The sequence below is a fragment of the Amphibalanus amphitrite genome, unplaced genomic scaffold (assembly GCF_019059575.1).
Source record: "Amphibalanus amphitrite isolate SeventyFive unplaced genomic scaffold, NRLGWU_Aamphi_draft 000333F_arrow, whole genome shotgun sequence".
Taxonomy (NCBI): Eukaryota; Metazoa; Arthropoda; class Thecostraca; order Balanomorpha; family Balanidae; genus Amphibalanus; species Amphibalanus amphitrite.
The window spans coordinates 545,628-565,797 of NW_024881828.1; the positions used below are offsets into that span (position 1 = coordinate 545,628).

Genomic DNA, 20,170 nt, shown 5'->3' on the forward strand with positions numbered 1-20,170 from the left:
ACGTACCGGTACAAAAGTTGCCGTTTCCTTTAACTAAAGCTGAACATTGCAATACTGTTGTGTCCTTGATTATCATATTGCCCGTAGTTTACTGAGCCCACCCGACTGAACACCATTCTGAACACCATGCTCGCTCAGTGCTCACACTAAACCCACACCAAACCACACCCCTCCCTCCCATCCCATCCGTTCGTCCTCTCACCCTGGCGAGTGCCTGGAATCCGTGGTCGGTGAAGTTCGCGCAGCCGGCTACCTCCACAGTCACCAGGCGAGGACAGTGGGCGGCCAGTCGCAGCAGCGACACGTCCCGCAGCGCCGGACAGTTGGAGAGACAGATGTAGTGCAGCAGAGGGCAGTTCTCGGCGATGGCCGTCACAGACTGATCCGTGATGCTCTGTGAGTCGGGAGGTGGGAGAGAGAATATGGGTTAGAAGAGGTCACAGATCGGTCAGGGATGGATTTATATTGCTCAACAGGGATGAAAGATGTTTAGCCAATAGTCACAGCAATGACCAAATGTCAGTCATTCGTGGTCACATATTAGTCAAATAGGTCAACACTCGACATGAGTTACATGTTGGACAGATCGGTCACAAGTCACATTTTGGTCATCGATTAATGGGATCAGAAAATGCCGCGATGATTTGATCGTTGCTGTGCACTGCTTAGTGCTTATCTAGGCCGATCGTAATTCGTAAAAATGTGAGAGACCGAAGATCTGTGTGCACAACGGTAACTTTAACCCGCGCACCGACGGAAGGGCGGATATCCGCCCCCCCCCCCTGAGGTTTTTCGCGGATAGCGGGAAAACCGCGGCGCGAAATTTGGCACGACTATTCTCTCATCAATTTTACACATGGTGTGCAAGTTTGAACCTCCTAACTTTTAAGGTCAGGTCACTTTGAATGACCCAACCCCAAGTCACTTTTTTGCAACTTTGTCACCGTGCCAGAGCTACAGTAGAAGTCCGAGGCCTTTGAAAGTCGCAGGATGTTATTAGGTCATTAGTAGCTACAATTTGTATCTCTCGGAATTTTGATGTCGGTGACCTAAGGTCAGGTCAATTTCGCGATTATAAGTCAAAGGGGGAAAAATCAACTCCCTGTTTTTACCACTAAAACGGGTCGGAATGGCCCCATATACCATACATGACTTCATATACGATCAACCTTCACTACCTTGAGGTCTGTTTTGCTGTTGGGCAGCTGTAAGGTCATATGACGTCATCAAAGGTCACCAAAGGCTTTTTGCCAATAACTCCGTACAGGAACAAGATACAGCCGCGCGGATGGTCTCATTGTGTTCAGCTCGTCAAGACGCATCGAACGATATGCATGATGACCTCGAGGTCACGTGACCTGAGGTCAACCTTTGACCTTGACCTTTCGAGGTCAACATATACATCATTCGATGCGGATTGACGAGAGGATCACGATGATGCACTTAGTTTGTTCCTATCTTGACTAATTCGAAAGTTATTCGAGAAAAACTCTCCATATCTAGCGCCGCCATTTTGACTTTTTCGACCCCTGTGACGTCATCTTTGACCTGACCTGAAAATGACCTTAGTAAAAATTGTAGACCTTGTCCGTGCGTATCCGATGCCGTTTACCGCTTGTCGCTATCTTGCTTCGTTCTCGAGATCTCACCGCCCCCCCCCCCCCGTCGGTGCGAAGTTGGCGCAGACCCCCGTCGGTGCGCGGGTTAAATGATTGCCGCAAAAGCCAATAACCACGCCCTGGGGCATGGGCGAGATCCTCGAAGAGCATTAGCGTCGCCACGGGGGGGGGCAAGCGGGGCAGCTTGCCCCCCCCCCAACCTCGGACCGGGCACCCCCTGAGATCGATACAGATCCGATGAGATTTTGGAGTCGGGAAAAATGGGGGTACCTTTCTGAGAATGCCTGTGAGGTCAGACTCCGTTGGAGCGTGCAGTTCAATTCAAACCAGAGTCTGACTCGCAGTCGCCAAAATCTTCTAGACTCCGAGTCCCGACTCGGAAATGTCAATGCTGTGATTCATTCCGTGTTCCTAGTTCGTTCTTTATTACATTTTACAGCTGATTTTCATAAGTTTTGGAGTGCTGACACAATTTTCGTTCAAAGCGTGAAAATCTTCGGGGCCTTTCTCAACTCTCGTCAAATGTCTGCGACAGGCTCAAGTATCATACAAGTGTCGCAGGGCTCATGAGCTTGCTTTAAACAAAGGCTCCTAAGGAGTTCCACTGAGCCCTAAAGAAGCTTTCAGAGGGCCCAAACCGGCCTCTGAAAGTCCCACTGGTGTCCATGTTCTCTGAGGGCCCATACAGGGATCTTTGAGCCTTCGAACATTTCTGAGAACCTTAACTGGCCTTTGATAGTTCAGCCAAATTTTTGAGGCGACAGACTTTGCTAACCCCAAGCCGGCATCTGAGGGGCCACAGCTCACGTGTCCCTCTGAGGTTCGCAACACATGTTTATTATGTCCCTACGTAGGGTCCTTAGGGATTCGACACAGACCCCGAGGGTTCACACTGTTATCCGAGGGCTCCAGGCTAACCCTGGGCCTAGTCTCTTAGCGCCCGCCGCCCACACTGGCTTCTGAGGGCCCGACCTTGGGCTCGGAAAGCCCTAAAGCACCACGTATACGTAAATATTTGAGGTGACCCACGCCGATCTCCGGGATCCTAAGCATGCTTCTGAGAGTCAGCACTGATCCTGAGTGGCCTGAAATAGCCTGGAAGCCCCAAACCTATCTCTAAGGGATCCCTTGCCGCTATGCCGTGCGTAACTTTTGGTTCCGTTTAACAGTTTTTTTTTCGCGTTTGCAGCGCTTCCCTTCACACGAAAAACGAGAAACTTGTGTTTACACTCGAGTGAACAAAACACTTCCTGTCACTGGAGCAAAGAGGAATTACTTCCGATCCACACTTCCGACATTCACTCTCCGCCGAATGCCCAACTTAGCTACGATTGGCGGCTGGGATAAGTCCTATGCATTTCACGTAAAACCTCTGCATGCATGCGTGAATGGAGGATTTAGCAGGGTGATCCGATTAAATGGAGCATTTTTCACCCCTTTTTCTAGGTAATGATCATGAGCGTCGAGCGTCTGCACAGGGGCCCTCTGCAGTGCGTCGGCAATCGCAGCCACTATATACTATAATTCTACCAGTCGTTTTTGTCATGAAATTTCAAAATTTCGAATTTTTCTCTAAAAAATTACATGTTATAGCTAGAAGGAAACCTATGTGATATGTCACCATCGGATTCCTCGCACCATTGCGCGTCGAATGATATGTAAAACGAGTGAGTAAAGACTGGGGAAAGGCAAGTTTTAGCACAAAAGTTGATTTCCCCCCCCCCCCCCAACCGAAAATCTCTGGCGACGCCTATGTCGAAGAGCCCTCGATGAGTAAAAATCTACGTCGGGCCTCCACTTTTACACAGTATTTTTGACATAACTAGACTCAAAATGAACGTCTATATAACATTGCAGGGTCTAAAAACAATGAATTCAAAAGAGCCCTTTTACGCGAACCTACGCTGACTTGAAAACGTCCGAGACAAGCGGTTAAGTTAATCTCACGGGACCACCCCGACGCGTAGTTCGTAATGCGTACCTCTCCGAAGTCGTCGACCGAAATCGCCTCTTCAGCCTATGGCTTCACAACCTGTGCATACGGTGTAAAGTGTGGCACCTTACAGTCTTCGGCGGGCTGGCGCATATAAGCCTTTTGCATGAGTAATGTGCAGAGAAAATAACACATCCGCTTGTGTGGCTGATGGGTAATCACAGAGACTCGCCCAACTCGACTGAAGGTGACGAAGAGTCGCGCACCTCGATTATTTTTTCAACTTATTAGTTACCTATTTTAAAATCGACCTATACGATTTTTTGGCGCCTATTAATATAATGACAACAAAAAACGTATATTTTGTTCATTCCCATGAGGCCTCCGACAATCCATCAACTAAGAAAATATCCATTTCAGTCGCTGGAAGAACGGCGAAACTAGTGGGAGTAACATCTGGCTCGAGTTAGCCTCGGGCAGTGACCATCCGTGTCACTGCTCAATGCTCATACTGCCCACGAGGTCGGAATGAAAACCAAACGACCCTTTGGGGATCGAACTCGCTTCCTTAGCGACACATCACGTGGCGGGCCACCGATGACATGTGACGAATACGAAACTGAATGTGCCTTGGTGCAAGATGACATTTCGTCGCTGGGCAACAGATAATCAGGTAATTTAGCAGTCAAGAGCACAGGCACTCGGGAACATTCATAAAGTTGGAGGTCACTCACCTTACGAAGAGCATGCACTATTGGGTACCACAAGGAGGTCAAAGACCACGACACAGTGCAATACTTTGCAGCAGAACGAGGAAACTTTCAAGTGCGTTCTCTCTTGTGAATAAGCTTTCCGCTTGAACAAACAACACTTCTCACTATGTCTGCTCTACCGCTACTAGGTCAGTGCTGCGGGATGCCAAGGCACGCCTCCCTGACGTGACGCTCATCACGTCACGTCACGTCCTGTTACTCACGTCACAGCGCTCCAGGCTGACCACCTCCAGGCCAGGACAGTGACGGGCCAGCTGTACCACCGCCGCGTCATTGATCTGGTCACAACCCTTGGCGATAAAGTGTGACAGCTTCGGACAGCCGCGAGCCAGCGCCTCCACGCCTGGGGCAGAGCCGAGCGTGCAAGGTCAGATAGAGCGGATATTAGATTCAGCACAGCACGAGGTATTGAGGAAAGATGGATAACAAATTTGGTCAGAAGTGTCTGAAATGTCAATAACAGTAAGAAAAAAGAGAAGAAAAAATAGAACAAAAAGATGCAAAGAGTGAGGACGTTTTTTAGCCTAAATAAAACTACTGAGCTAACTTCGATGCAGAAACAATGCTGGAACAGCCCAGCACTGTGACCAAAAAGAAAAAGGTCATAATTTGATAAAGAAAGAATACGAGAGGCGTGAGCGTCCCGCCAATGGCAAACAGCAGTTGCGTGACTTGAGTGAACAAAAGTCATTGTTAACGTTTAGCAAACAATAATAAAAATACAACAAGAAGTAACTCGCATCCAAGGTCTCGCATTTATCCTAGTCAGTCCAAGCACGCCAGACCTTTTATACGGTGTCATTTCCGCAGTGTTCCATTTTTCAGACTTTTTGGTGGCAAAGCACACCTAATGGGGAAAATACTTTCATCCCTAAAATATGAATGACCGACTTTACTTCATCTCTGAAAAAAGTTCAATGTATTCCCAACAGCCAGTTTACATGTCACTTGACAGTTGATGTATCCACATCCTTTTGTTCCACACCCTGTCAAGATCCTGACATGAAATCCTGGTTTATCAGTTGGCATAAAAATTGGCGTATACCATCTTGCAAAAATACTGCAGTTATTTACTTTCTTTTTTCTCATCCTAGGATTTTTTTTTTCTTCATCGGCACACCCAACCAATATCCAATTTTGGAACACTGCATTTCCGGCACTGTTTCTATATGACGTAATCCCGGTAATATTATATGACGCCACACCTGATACTTTTATAACGGGTGGTCAGTATGAAACTGGACAAAGTTCGAATTGTTACTGTGTCAAAAGTATTCAAGCGAAAGCAACGAAAATCGACGTCATCTCCCTAGTACTGACCGTTTTCGGTGATGTCGCCGCACCAAGAGATGTTGATCCGGTGCAGATTGTGACACCCGTCCGACAGGTACTTGAGTGAGCGGTCTCCCACATTGGTCGACCTCAGGTCCAGTGTGTACAGGTTCGGGCAGTGCTGCGACAGGCTCTCGCACGTGCTGGAGAGAGAAACGGGAGTAATGTGTCACGAGAACATATAATGCAGCTAGGAGAGGTGACGAAACAACCATTTCCGACCGACATCGCCCAGGTACAGTCAGTTTTGAAAGTACCGCGCATCGGTGCGGTGGATCCATAAAGCCCGACCGAGGAAGCGCTGCTAAATTTGAGTCACCGGACCCGTTGATCTAGGGGATGGATGGGGATGTCCACAGGTTCGGTAGCTCAAATTTAGCAGCCCTTCCTCCGTCGGGCTTGACGGATCCACAGCACCGATGCGCGGCTCATTCAAGACTGACTAGTGACTGTACAAGTGTACAGTACAGGCTACATATAGTAGGTATAGTATAGTTAGGAGCTAGGACCGCAGCTGCTATTTACACATACGAGTATAACGTTTCCAGCCAGGAAAAACATCAACTTAGGTATTGAAACAGAAGTCACTCCAATTCACGGTCGCATCTGTTGAAGTTGTGACCCCATCACCTCAATCATTCAAGAGTTTTCCTATATCTCAGAGGCATAAAACCCGACCAAGCGTAAGAACGAGTGAGACACATCGGACAGCAATGATCAAGGAAGGTCGAACACTTGGTAACGGTGTCAAACAGTACACAGCTGAGTGTGACATTACGCCACGATCTACCCGTAATGCGATCACAAGTTTCTACCGAATCGTCTGACAGACAACCAGATAAACCTCGCTTAAAGTAGCCTTCAAATACCTGCACAAAGTCAGGTTTCCTGGTAAAACTGAGGGATCAGCCTTATAAAGGTCGTGGGGCTAAATGGAGGCGCCAGACGGCGTAAGATGTACTGTGAAAGCGATCATCATCAGGCTAATGTATGAGTTCGGATTAGGCGCCCGGCGCCCGGTACCCTCCCTCTACCCCCCCTCCCGCCCCCACCACAACTACTGTCGACACTAACCCTATGCCCAGCCCCCGCCCCATGGCAACACATAGCGCTCCATCATTGCTGCTTGAACTTTAAAGTCTCTTCATATATTAACGAAAATCTAATATCCTGAGGCTAGGTGCTTCAAACCCTTCAAACCAGCTTCAGATCTTCACAGTTTCACAAAACTACGCTAGCTTCAGAGTGCTAAAACAGTGCGATGAATAAACTAGCTTAAACGACGTAACGATCTTATCCTTCGAGACGCCTGCGCATTGCCTACTTCATATCTCCTGAGATGTATAAAAAGCTAATCACAACTTTCATTGATTTCCCAAAGGATATTAGATGGACCTATTCGAGATAAGGTTGAATATTTGATAGCAATGAAACACCAATAAGAATGATCACGCAAGCATTATGTGCCGAGTAACTAAGCTGATGCCAAGTGCTGAATATCACGTTAAAAGTAGCACACTAGAACATGAGCGTTGTTTTTTAGGACGATATGCCCATCAACTGTGAGCTGTGTCGTATCGATCAACAATAGAAGTAGACGATCAAATAATGGTAGGTACGCGGTAAATACCATCTCTACAACTGACAATAAATGCATTTGGCAGATAAAGACCGAGAAGAGTCAAAGGAGCAGAACTTTCCTATTGAAGAAAAATAACAGTGGAGCCCTGGATTAGCGATTTCGAGACAAATATAAAGGACATCGTTAACTATAAACAAGCGAAGTTATCTGAACAAGCAGGCTCATAACCAGCATGAGGATAATGAAACTGGATACAAAATAGTACGCCATAATATCACGTCATGCAAAAGCCAATGACCATATATTTACGAAATATATCCACACATGATTGGTACGGGCTCAGTTAATATGCCAAAGTCACGAGCGAAAGCCCATAAGCGGCGACATGCCGTTGGTCAGGGGTAGGGCCGAGGCAGTCAGGGCACACGCGGTGCGTGGCGGGATCTCGACACGCAGTTTCAGCCTGTGTTCCGCCCTCCATCAGCAACACGTGTGTCAGTCATCGGAGAAAGGGGACCAATAAAGTAAAATTGAGCAATAGACACTATGCTAGGCGCAGGCGCTAGCTGACTACTGCCAGTTAAGGAAATGCTACACAAGTGTCACGCCCAGCATTGAATGAGCATCACAACGCATCGCGTAATTCATGATAGGAACAATTAAGCCCACAACCTATCCCCATGGTCACCGAACCAGTCCTGCCTGTGCTTCTTAACCACTCCTGTACTTACAGTACGTGACTAGTTCAATAGGTGGTAACGGGCGCGAGTAACCGCTCAGCAAAGCCTGTTGCGCAGCACCATGGACCTACCACTTGGGTCGCGCCAGGTCCGCCGCGCCGTGAAAATTTCGATAGTAAGTTTATCGTACAGCTGCAGATGGCCGCACGATTCTCCCGGGTCCGTAGAGCTGTAGAGCAGCTACGGGAAGTCTTCACCATTACTGTGCAAACTGCACCTCTAGAATTATAAGGATTTAATGTTTATTACTGCCTGGCACTATTTACGTTTGCACTTTTTCATCTCAACTTCAAGATGCATTGCTTGAAGCATGCATCAACGTTTATACAACTCAGTATAAAATACGTCACAATGCTGAACAATACTACCTACCTATTGTTGCGTAAGGTCTCTTCACGGCACAAGTCGTTTTGTCAGGGACATGCCACGCGAAACATTACAACTGCGCAAAATATAATCTGCGCGTCTTGCTCCAAGCTGACAATCGAAGTCTCTGGCGGATTCACCGAGGTGTTGGAGGGGAGAGGGGTCGAATGACTCCATATCAGACTATAAAAATACAATCATTTTTGAAACACATACACTAATTCATCGACACAAAAATAGACGGGGTATGAAGACACGTTCAACGATCTTTATCCGCACAATACGGTACATATCCCAAAAGTCAACACAATATGCATTCCGCAGGCATGCACGGTGCTTGGTAGCGGGCCTTGGGCAACGGGCAGTGATAAAAGTGATGCTATTTGGTGTGAGGAAGTGTAGAGGAGCTCGTAACCGAGTTTCAGACTGGCCCGTAGGTAACAAGGTACGTGCATCATACAAATACAATTGCTCATTTCAACCAGATCAATCAGCTTCACGGGTAGCATGCCGCAGAGTCCACAGCGGTTTAGCCCTCTGAACTGATGGCAAAGTGAAGTTCTCCCCAGATACCCCATCGATTGAGTGTGGCTCGCCGGCCGGTAACGGCGTTCGTGGAACTCGCGTGCCCGGCCTCTGACCTCCACACGTTACAAACGACAGCGGTCCGCCATTCAGAAGATCAGACGGCCGTCCTGGACTGACCCAGACGGCCGCCCACCGGCCTCGCCGACATACGACACCTCCGACAAAAGTCACGGGGGTCAAGTGACGTCACACATCAACAAGTGACGTCATTAAATACCATGTTACCTCACGTATCGCTCAGCCGGATCCGTGACCAAATAAACAGACTTTCTTCTCTCGGATCAGAACTTTTGTCTGGTCACGTATGTAGCCTTGTGTCTCCGTGTCCAGCATGCACCATGTCGCTTCTCTCGACGGTACGCTGTCATGTGACCAAGAGTGAAGCATGTGCACTAATTCACGTGACCAAGCAATGGTTGGTCCGTATCAAACCAAGACGTAGGGAAGTATCTAAGATACTGGATCAGACGAAACGAACGGGATACGGCACGAGAACCAGCTTTGGTAGGGGGAGCATGGATTCCCCTTCCACGCCCCCTATCCAATGTGGGTTTCGTCCCGTATTCCATTCGTTTCGTCCGGTCTCGTATCTTAGATATTCCGTTGGAATATCTTCAGATATTCCCGTTTCCATACCGTAGCTCGCATGCCGTCCTGTATCAAGATGAGAATACGGTTTGGGTCCTTTCCAGTATAGATAAATCAGAAAGGACTGGTTTTCTTCCCGCATCTCGTGGCGCACCCCATATGCCGCCCCCGGTCGCCATGTGAGACCTCTGCCAGTCTGGCTGGGTGCCCCGACGAACTGTCAGCCCGGCACAGGGGAGAGGAGAGGAGGAGAAGGGAGAGAGGAGGGGAGGAGAGGGAGCGTGGCGTCTGCCGCTGCATGGCCCGGCCGGCTGAGCGGACTCCGACAGGGAATTTATGGCGGAGCTCACCCAGCGCGTCACCGAGCGAGCAAAGCCTTGCAGAAAGTGCCCCTGCCTCCCCCGCTGCCCTCCCCGCCCCGCCACAGCTCATCTGTGGGGCCGATCGACCACAATGGCGATGAGGAAAGCATGTTAAACGAGCGTAATGCGCTTAGATAGAGCAAAATACTAGCGACTGCTGTACTTCCAGAGCACGTCGGTGGTTGGTTTAGGGGCACGGTGACCGCCTTAACCCGCGCCCCGTAGGGCTACCGGCGGACCCTACCACCCGTAGGGGGGGGGGGGGGGCCGTTTCGGCCCCCCCCTAAGATCTCGGAAAGTTACAGGCCGATTTTCAAAATTCAAACGGCGTTTGATAGCCCTACCCGGGAACTACCTTGTGACCAAATTTCATTGACCTAGGTCAAACCGATGACGTCACAGGTCAGGTCAAAGGTCAGATTTTCACCGTTCACAGGCAATTCAAGAAATGTGCTGTGAAATCGAGTAAATTGGTAATTTGTTGAAAACCATCGATGGTATATTGTTCGTCAAACACATACTTTGCTATCTGAGGTCACTGATACCAGGTCAGGTCACAGCGAGGTCAGGTCACCGGGGGTCACAATATGAATGTGTCGTGTGATACATGTTTTATGGTCCATTTTACATGATAAATGCGATTATGTGGGTTAGGCAGCCTTTGGGGCCAGCCTAGGTCACGTTTTGGTGAAGGTCAGGTCAAGGTCAGGTCAAATTAGGTCAAATTTCAAAGTTGATATTTTTGCATAAAATGGGTATCCATTCGATGCAGCTCGTCACGGGGAGTCTAATGGTGGTCTTTGTTTTGCTCTACGAGTTCTAGAATTGCCAAAAATTGAGTTTGAAAATTTGACGTCATCATTTTTGAACAGTTTTTTCGCTATAACTTGGCCAAAAAACGAGGTATCGATCTGAAATTTGGTATGTAGATAGAAGACGGTAGGTACTATCACATATATTCCGGTTTTTTCGAAACTCAAAAAACTTTTTGGATTTTTTGGCTAATATATCCAAAAAAATGCTTTTTTGATTTTTGGGGATCAAAACTCAAAATTTTCGAAAATCCGAGATAGCAGTTTTGTAGCCCTGTCAATTCTACACCTTTTATGTTTTGATCATTTTTCTGTATCTTCAAAGCTGTAGGCCTGACAGGTCTTCTCGCGAAGGTCTTTTTTCGGTCGAAAATGACAGAACATGACGTCACTCTGACGTCATTTGTGGCCAACCTATCACAGCCTCTGGAAAAATTTTTAGTCACAATGTGTAACATTGATGCCCGGAGGGGTCCTGAAAGTTTGGTGGCGATATCTCCAGCCGTTTAGGAGATATCGACCGAAAAGTACAGGGGGGGGGGCGTTTCGGCCCCCCCCCCTACGGGGCGCGGGTTAACCCTCGCCCGTATAGGGGGAGGGGTCGAACGGACCCCCCCATGGTTTTTCGTGAATAACTCGCGTAAAAAGCGGCCGATCGCGACGAAACTTTCAGTACCCTCGCGTTAATCAATTTCACACCTACCCTGAAAATTTCATGACCCTGACCCAAGTGATCTTTGACCTGTGACCTACTTTTCGAGACCATGTTTGGCTGGAATTGCGATTCGGCGTATGTCGGCTCGCATTAGCCGCGCGTTTGCAGTCTTTTCGTGGTTTCAAGCGTTCAAACATGTGATATGATGTTGCCCCAATGCATTAGGGTGGATGTCAAGGTCACCTGAAGGTCAGGTCAGGTCACTGACCTTTGATGACCTCGGTTCACTTTTTCGAGTTTTACATGTTTCTAGGCCAGTTTTTGGAGCTGAATTCGAATTTAGCAACCATATGAACATTTACGAAGTAGTTTTGGTGCCTCCGTAACATGTTACGAAGCTGTCAGAGGCGGTTGCCACCTACTACGAATACCCTTACTGGTTGACCTGACCTGACCTGACCTGGCCTAAATACATGAAGACATCATCTGTGATTAAAACTAACATGATATTCGTGATCAGCACCCCGAAAAACCCCATAGCAGCCACACTTTACGACGTTCTAACAGGTCCCGATTTTCCCGCCTTTGGGGTCATTGACCTGACCTGCAAGGTCAACCAATGACCTAGGACCTTAAAATTGGGTATCATCGGCTTCCTCTCGTCACGGGCAACACGCTCGTTTTTTTCCGCGAAGCTCTAGCTCGATCAGGGGCGAAACGGCAGGGGGTACGTTCGCGGCTGGAAAAACACCAATACGGGCGAGGGTTAAACCAGACTGAACCAGTGCAGGCACCAACTGAGCGGTCCATACGCAACTCGTAGAGCACCAGCATAAACATTAAGCAGTCAACTGTCCACTGTCCAGTTCACGCACAGTGTTCTATCCCCAAGTATATTTCAGCAAGGAAGTCGATCGCGCTTGGTAGCGGATCCGGCAATGCAAAGCACCATTGGGATGGACTGAAATTAATTGTAGACCTCCGGAGTACAAACCTATCCGGATCGCGGGACCGTGACACATTAATCACGGCGGCCACATTAGCTGCCGAGTTCACGGCGCTAGCATTGAATAATCAGCGCCCACCTACCGGCGAAACACGACAAAAACATCAGACGGTCGTAATTTACGGGAAACGCTCCACTCCGCATAAGGTTAACCGAGAGTAAAGAATTAAAATGTCGGCACTGAGCTCAGAAGGGACCGACGTGAGTCGTGAGAGTAGCAAATGCTTGTCCCAATGGAACAGCAATAGCTTTGCAAGAACATTATCACATTTGTCTATACATATATACAGGGTGATCGAAAAAAGTGTCACCCCTAACTTAAAATCTACATAACTCGCGACTGGTAGGTCGGATGACTTCGCGCCAGGCAGCATCGGAAAGAGCAGGCAATTTCTTTTCAATTGAATGTATTCATGATTGTTTTCTATTCCAAATCATGTCCCCATGGGCTCAAAAACCAGTCAATGTGCGGCTTTCACGTGAAACGAAATTCACCGAACGGGATCGGACACCGCTGAACGAGAACAATGAGTGAGTATCGTAACTCAACATAACACACACCTTACATATTACACATGGAGTGTATGTTGTTCACTGCAGACTGTTTCTCAGCTGACCTTAGACTCGTTTCTCAGCTGATCTTAGGCAAGGAAGACCTCATCAGATCTTCCTTGCAAACATGAGGCCTCATTATTCACAAATTCGTCGGTAACTAGCGAAACATTGCGACAACCTGCACTACCGGATTATCAATTTTATGCAGCGGTAACCATGGAGCAGTTAAAAAAAAAATGCTCACGTGAGCTGTCACGTGAGCTGTCACTGTCAGATCAAAAACTCTGTAAAAAGTACAAATTTGCACAACCAAACTTTTGAACACGCCAAATTGCGTCCTTAACATACTTTTTGAATAGCTACATCTTCGTTTGCGACATAAACCATGCATATTTACATCCATTCGAAAGGAAATTGTATGCTCTTTCCAATGCTGCCTAGCGCAAAGTCGTACGACCAACCAATCGCGAGTTATATGGCTTTTAAATTAGGGGTGACACTTTTTTCGATCACCCTGTACAAGCCGTTTAAAACGTGATATTTACATAGAGCTCGAGTTGGCGTTCTCTGACAACTGATCATAGACCTAATCGATCATATCGTGGTGATCTGAGAAAAAAACGATCAACCCATCAGTGTGACTCTGAAAAAACTCTGACCCATCAGTGTGACGTCATTACCACTTAGAAAACGGGTGAATGGGTAACTGGTAATATCAAAATTGCACAAATCGGCACAACAACCCATCTCGGAGAGACAAAGTTCACTCCTTTTCCGTTGAAAAAAGGCTCAATGAACCCTGTCCGCTGCCTCACCATCACGGAAGGTGCCCTTTGTCCATGGCTCACTAAACGGTCAAAACAGGGCTAATCGCGAATCGTTTGTGGCGATATCCTCGCCAACTCACTGGAGTGAGTGCCAACGAGGCCACGCTACCACTCCTCGTCGACCCGCTACCAGACACGTCAGTGTTTTGTGACCGTCGAGCCGCCCGCAAGAACCGACTGCAATTCGGGTCACTCGCCGTCCGCCGGCACGGCACCCAAGACGGAGCAGAATCGAACAGAAATTACCGACCCGGGAACGAAGAGACGGTTCCAAATAAGAGCATAACCAAGAAAGGAAAATGTGATTGCGTGGCGTATTCAATAACGAGCTAATAAGTGACTAAGAATCAAAAGGGGATTTCAATTAATTACAATGTTCATGCAGGCCAATGTTTCTAAAGAAGTGTTCGGCGCTGTTCTTTTAACTAGCAAATAATAGCACAGACCGAGACAAAACCTTGTTACAAAAAAGATACATAGGTAGCTTCCTGCAAGACAGGACCAGATCATGGCCTAGATTTTAGCTTATCTGTACAAATAGCTCAGAATCCACGGAACGGTTGGACGTCATAGTTCTCAGGGGGCGGCCAATTAGGCTAACCTCATGCATTGCCTTGTCTGAAAAATGGACAACCCGATAAACGATCGGAAGCACAAACCACACGTCTTTAACCCTCGCCGGACCTATTGGTTTTCTACATACGCGCCGGCCGAGGGGGGGGGGCGGGTACGACCCCCCCCCCTCGCCGTTTCGCCCCTGGTGGAGCTAGCGCGTCGCGGAAAAAACGAGCGTGTGCGCCGTTACGAGACGCAGAGATTGGTACCCGATTTTAAGGTCCTAGGTCAACCGGTGACCTCTGAGGTCAGGTCAAGTGCCCCAAGGTACGGTTCAGTTTTTGGTGAATAACTTCGCAAAAAACGGCCGTAGAGCCGCGATTTTGGCAGCATCGTGTTTGCCTCGCTCAGGCGCGTCGAATGGTATACTTTTTGTCCGGGTCAGGTCAACTTGGGGTGTTGACCTCAGGTCAAGGTCAGGTCAGCACCCCCAGGTCACGAAGTTGGTCGAAAGAGGTCATGTCGCATATCATTCGATTCGGCAGGCCTTCCTGAGTCCATTGGTGGCTTTCCCGACTCGCTAGCTCAATTTGATCAAGAGTTATTGACGAAAAACTAATATGACCTTGATGACGTCATAAATGACGTCACGCAAGGTCAACATTGCAAAAGTGACGCATCTAACCTTGCAAGGAGTGCATCAAATCACGATTCTGCGTGCTTGAGATAGTTGGAGATCGTTCCCGGCGCCAGAATAGCAGTTTTCATTTTTCCCCATTGACTTATAATGGTGAGGTCACGAAAATGACCTGACCTCATATGACCTTTAGGAAAAATCCGAGATATACAAGTTGTGGGACTCATAATGGATACTAGATCCTGCAAGTTTCATTTCCCTGTGACATCTCCTCTGGCAGTGAGGGCGTTGCGAAGTTGCGACATCTGAAGACCGTGCAGAGGTTCACTTATGACGTCATAGGTCAGTGACCTGACCTGACCCAAAAATGCGGTTGGTGTCAAAAGATGCGGCTTGGATCAAAGGTCAGGTATGCCAAGTTTCAGCTCTCTATCGCCAGCGTGTTCGGAGCTATCGCGAAAAAACCTTATGGGGGGGCGGCACCCGCCCCCCCCCCTCGGCCGGCGAGGGTTAAAGGGACCATCCCACCTTAACATTAGTTTTGAGTTGAGATAGCCAAGTTTGCGGCCAGGCTCAGAAACCACCATTTATCCTGGTCGCAACCCCCGCAGCTTTATGGTGTTCAAGAAATTTCTTCCCTTTACTTGCAGGGTGGGACCAGCTTAGTCCCTATCTCTTAACCATTAGCGGTTTTTTGATGACGTCAGCAGTCATTTCAACGCCCGCCATTCCTTGAACCCGAGTTTTGCTGACCTTGAGCTCCCTTTTTTATCAACGTGAAATCCGTCGTCGGCGCTGAGAAAGCCTATTGCTTTTCATTTTAATTTGAATATTAGAAGATACCCACCACTGGAACTTGGACTGATATTATACCAAGGCCGAAGATGATCAAGCTGCCTGCTATATCTGGAGCTTGGTGTTCAACTTCAACATGGAATAAAAAACAAAATATCAAAGCAAACTGGATATGGTACTGCAAGTTAAAGTCCAAAGAAATTTGAAGAGCTGACAATTGACATTAATTCTTTTCCTGCAAGGTTTCCATATGGAGATCACAGTCACACCATGAAGAAATATTTTTGATGTTAACAGTTGAAAGGGGATTTATCTTCCAGTTTTGACGAAAGACGCTGCTGACTGTCTTTGGAAAAGGATGTCGGCATGAGGTGCAATTGTGCTTGTGAAGTGGTTATAACTGGTCTTTTCACAGTATTAAATTAAATGTGCCATTGCAGCCAAGTGTGTTATCATGTAAGGTAAAATCAAAACTACAATGTTGGTTTTACGAGCATTGAGAAGGCTGGTAGGTAACACCTGCCTGTGCTCGTAAATCATGCTGCCAGAGTATTCTAAATTAATTTTATCATACACTATTGTTGTCCAGAATGGTTGCACTATTGTTTGGTATCATATTATTCCATGTAAATATGGTAGTGTAAAGTCCGACCAACATGTTACCAGATTTGAAGCTGTTACGTTACCTAAGTACCTGTTTTTTACTAGCGTGATGAATGTCACCTGGATTTTGTTTTGAGGTGCAGACCTAGTAACTCTGACTACATGGGTTTGAAGCTATTATCTATTCTGTTTTTACTGGCCTGGTGAATGGCGACTGATGTTGTCCGTGGATGGCACTGAAACAAATTTTTGAGTGTTTTGTACAGTGTTTTAATACAATGCTGAGGGCTGAAAGTTGTCTTGTTTAGAGTGGTGAAAGTTCAGGATATGCCAGCCACCATGGTGGGTCAGAGTTAAATGTGTTGCAGTCAGTTCGGCTTCGGCAAGCACACGGATGGGCATACGCATCAAGACCTGCTCTGCCATACTTTCAGCCAATTTTACCTAGGTAAGTCTTTTCTTTTTTCTGCCAAAAGCTATGACATTGTGAATTTCAGCACTGTGGCCTGTGTGTAGCTTTCAGGAAAGCAATTCTAAATAAAGCTCTGATAAAGTGCAAAATCAGCAATGCAGCCCTCTATTACATTTTCTACAACATCTTACTTGTTCCTTGCATGGAGAGAAAAATGCAATGTTATGAATTCGTTTATTCACATAATTTGACAAGCATGCAGTTACCTGCTACTATCACTGCACAAAACAGAGCAGAAAACATCAGTTGATCAAACACAAGACATAACAGAAGTTTACAACATAGGGCTGCCGAACCTGCTTCCTCCCACCACAGTTGATGCCATTTCCTAGCCTGGCTTGATGTGAGCACTGAATAGCTGCTTTGTCTAATTACAGCTCACTACCATTCAACTTAAACTACTCTCTTTAAAGTAAGAGTGAGAGCGTTCAGTGTTCATAGCAGCTCGACAGACGAGTCACGACAGACAACAAACATCTTGACAAACCAACCAGTATTTGATTTGGCTAATGATTTATGTGCTTGTTGTATCATGGCCAAACTACTTTAACAGCAATAATCCCTGTTTCATCTTGATCTTGCTTTTATTTCCATTTGAACTCAGATCTTGAAACAATCATCTGAAGTGATATCAGATACTGGCTTCTGTTTCTCTTGAAAGCAAGTTAAAACAACAATGATAAACTAAGGCAGGAGATGTGAGTTGTGGCAGTAGATTTTTGATTCAACATATGTCAACCTTATATTGCTTGAGACCTCTGTGACAGACAAACAAATATTTATAGTTTTTTTGATAGTTTGGATTCTTGGCTTGATTTAGCAGATCAGCTGTGAACCTTGACTTTGAAATCACATAAATGTCATGGTACCCGAACGAATCCTCGCATGACATTTCTTCGTAGCACAATTTTTCGTCCGCATTTCTTCGTCTACAAATCTTCGTCGGTGCATTTATTTGTCCCTCAATGCTTACTCTTGCATATATTTGCGTTGAAGAAGAAATGCGAGCCGATTTTCATATACCCTGGTGCGAGACAAAGTAATGCGATAGGTACGAATAAATGCCCTGACGAAGATTTGCAGACGAAGAATTGCGATACGAAGAAATGCCAAAAGAATTGTCCTGAGCTCTGTTCGCACCCCGTTTATTTATCAGCAGGCTGCGACCATGCTGCTGCTTCTTGGCTCCTCATTGGTCGAATTCAAGTGGTCTATTCGTTAGACCAATGAGAGGCCAAGCCGCGCCAGCAATAACTTCCTTATTTGGGGAAAACCGACAGCACGCTGATATAAAAACAGCGACCGAACAGGGCCCTGGAATCCTTTATTGGCCATCATATATTGACCTTGATAAGATAAACGCATCATTCGCGCAATATTTGTCGCACTTTGATACCAAACTATTGCTTCCAAATGCCGACGTAAAGAAAACCTTTATGTGACGTCATAGAAACAGCGGATTTCCCAAAAAGTAAACAAAAATAAAAGTCTTATATCTCGAAAACGGGTGAATATTTTCCGGTAAAATTTGGTAGATGTTCATTTTCGCTCTTTGTGATTCACGCTACATCACTTTTATGCCAATTCATTAACTTTTTTGAAGGTGGGAGGGTCCCTTTAAAGCATTGATGGCTGGATGCATCAGGTCATCACGTAACTTATACCTAATATATATGCCCTTTACCTCAGCAGTCTATAATTTTTAGTAGGACCCAGGAGTGAGGAGGCCAGTCCTGCGACTAATAAGGCCCGACAGAAAAAGACCGTTATTTCGGATAAGAACCTACACATGACAAAAAAAGTTTTCCTTACGACCAAAAACTCCGACAAAGGTGACTTCTGACCAATTGTTTGGGCACTTTGAGCGCGCGAGCGATGCGATGCGACGGCCAGGAGCCTGTGGAGGCTGCTGACTGGCGGTGCCTGCTATACATATCCATCCCAGAGCAACATCTACATGCACCACCAAGATAGAGTGCAATGATCTTTATTTGCCATAATCACAAACCAAGGGCTTTCATCTTCCCGGAATTCGAGGAAAAATGTCACCACTTTTCCCAATGATATTTCGATGTTTCGCTCGTCCAAAATATCTTTGGGGGAAATGTTAAAGAAAGTTTGCGAACAAACCAGAATAGGGGGCGGGAAAAAGCACCCCTCCTCGTCCTCATAATACACCCTGACATGGTCTCGAACCCACGTTTCCCGGTTACTAGCCCACCACTCACCACTGGCCACCCCGCGGTACTTACAGGTCTGTGATCCGTCGGCATCCCTGCAGGTTGAGGTCCTCGATGTTGTTGCACTGTTCGGCGAAGATACGCAGGGCCGGGTCGGTCACCCACTGGCAGCCGTGAAGACTGAGAGCCTTCAGGAAACCCCCGGAACGGCGGCTGATGTTCTCCACCACACAGCCCTGGAACGGCGGAACGACAGGTAACGGCGAGGAACGACAACCATGGTCATGTGACGACGGCGGAAGTGGGTCTGTAACGACCAGGTAGCAATGGGTAACGGCGGAGGAACGACAGTCATGTAACGACAGCAGAAATTCAGTCAGGTGGGTCTACAAACACGGCAGAAGAAACCGTCAACAGGGTATGAGACGACGGTCGCGGAACGACCGTCACGGGACGCAAAGAGCTGGGATGCTGAATCGTGCACGGGAAGCAGAGATGGGCTGCAAGTTCGGACAAAATATGTCGTTAATATGGGCAGCAAACTTAAGTGGACAGGAACTCGAACAGGTAACTTGGTCGCTATATTGTTTTCTCCCTTATTTAACAATACATCCACCAGCCATTCTTTTAGGGTCGTTCTTAGTCACTTTATCGCTTTATCTGTATTTTTCGGATGTTGCAAATTGCGATTTGAATGATGTCCCTCCCCGCCCAATTCCCAAATGCCTTTGAATTAAAGTAAGTCACCAACCGATGTTCGATATTAACTACAATCCATTTCAGTCATATTAATACGAGCCCAGACTTGTGACAGCTCAAGAAAAAAGTGAGCTCGCTCAGCTCAACTCCGTCTTACCCGCTCCCGCTCAGCTCCCGCTCAGTTTAACGCGGCTCAGCTCAGCTCACGTTCCGCTCAAACCGGCTGCGCTCCGCTCACGCTCAGCTCAGCTCAGCTCAGTTTCCGCTCAGCTCAGCTCAGCTCAGTTTCCGCTCAGCTCAGTTCAGTCTCCGCTCAGCTCAGTTTCCGCTCAGCTCAGCTCAGTTTCCGCTCAGTTCAGCTCAGCTCAGCTCAGTTTCCGCTCAGCTCAGCTCAGCTCAACTCAATTCCCGTTCAGCTCAGCTCAGTTTCCACTCAATTCAGCTCAGCTCAGTTTCCACTCAATTCAGCTCAGCTCAGTTTCCGCTCAGTT

The 20,170-nt window shown here is 47.2% G+C and overlaps 1 protein-coding gene across 1 annotated transcript in view; it reads right to left on the bottom strand.

Annotated features, from left to right (window-relative positions):
* Positions 1-20,170, bottom strand: part of LOC122388734 (F-box/LRR-repeat protein 20-like) — a 41,162-nt gene that overhangs the window by 3,975 nt on the left and 17,017 nt on the right. Inside the window, exons 4-7 of the mRNA XM_043380112.1 lie at positions 19,053-19,216; positions 5,646-5,800; positions 4,529-4,668; positions 203-394 (exon numbers count right to left, since the gene is read on the bottom strand). Coding sequence (XP_043236047.1) covers positions 203-394; positions 4,529-4,668; positions 5,646-5,800; positions 19,053-19,216 — 651 coding nt within the window. The remainder of the gene's footprint in view (positions 1-202; positions 395-4,528; positions 4,669-5,645; positions 5,801-19,052; positions 19,217-20,170) is intronic.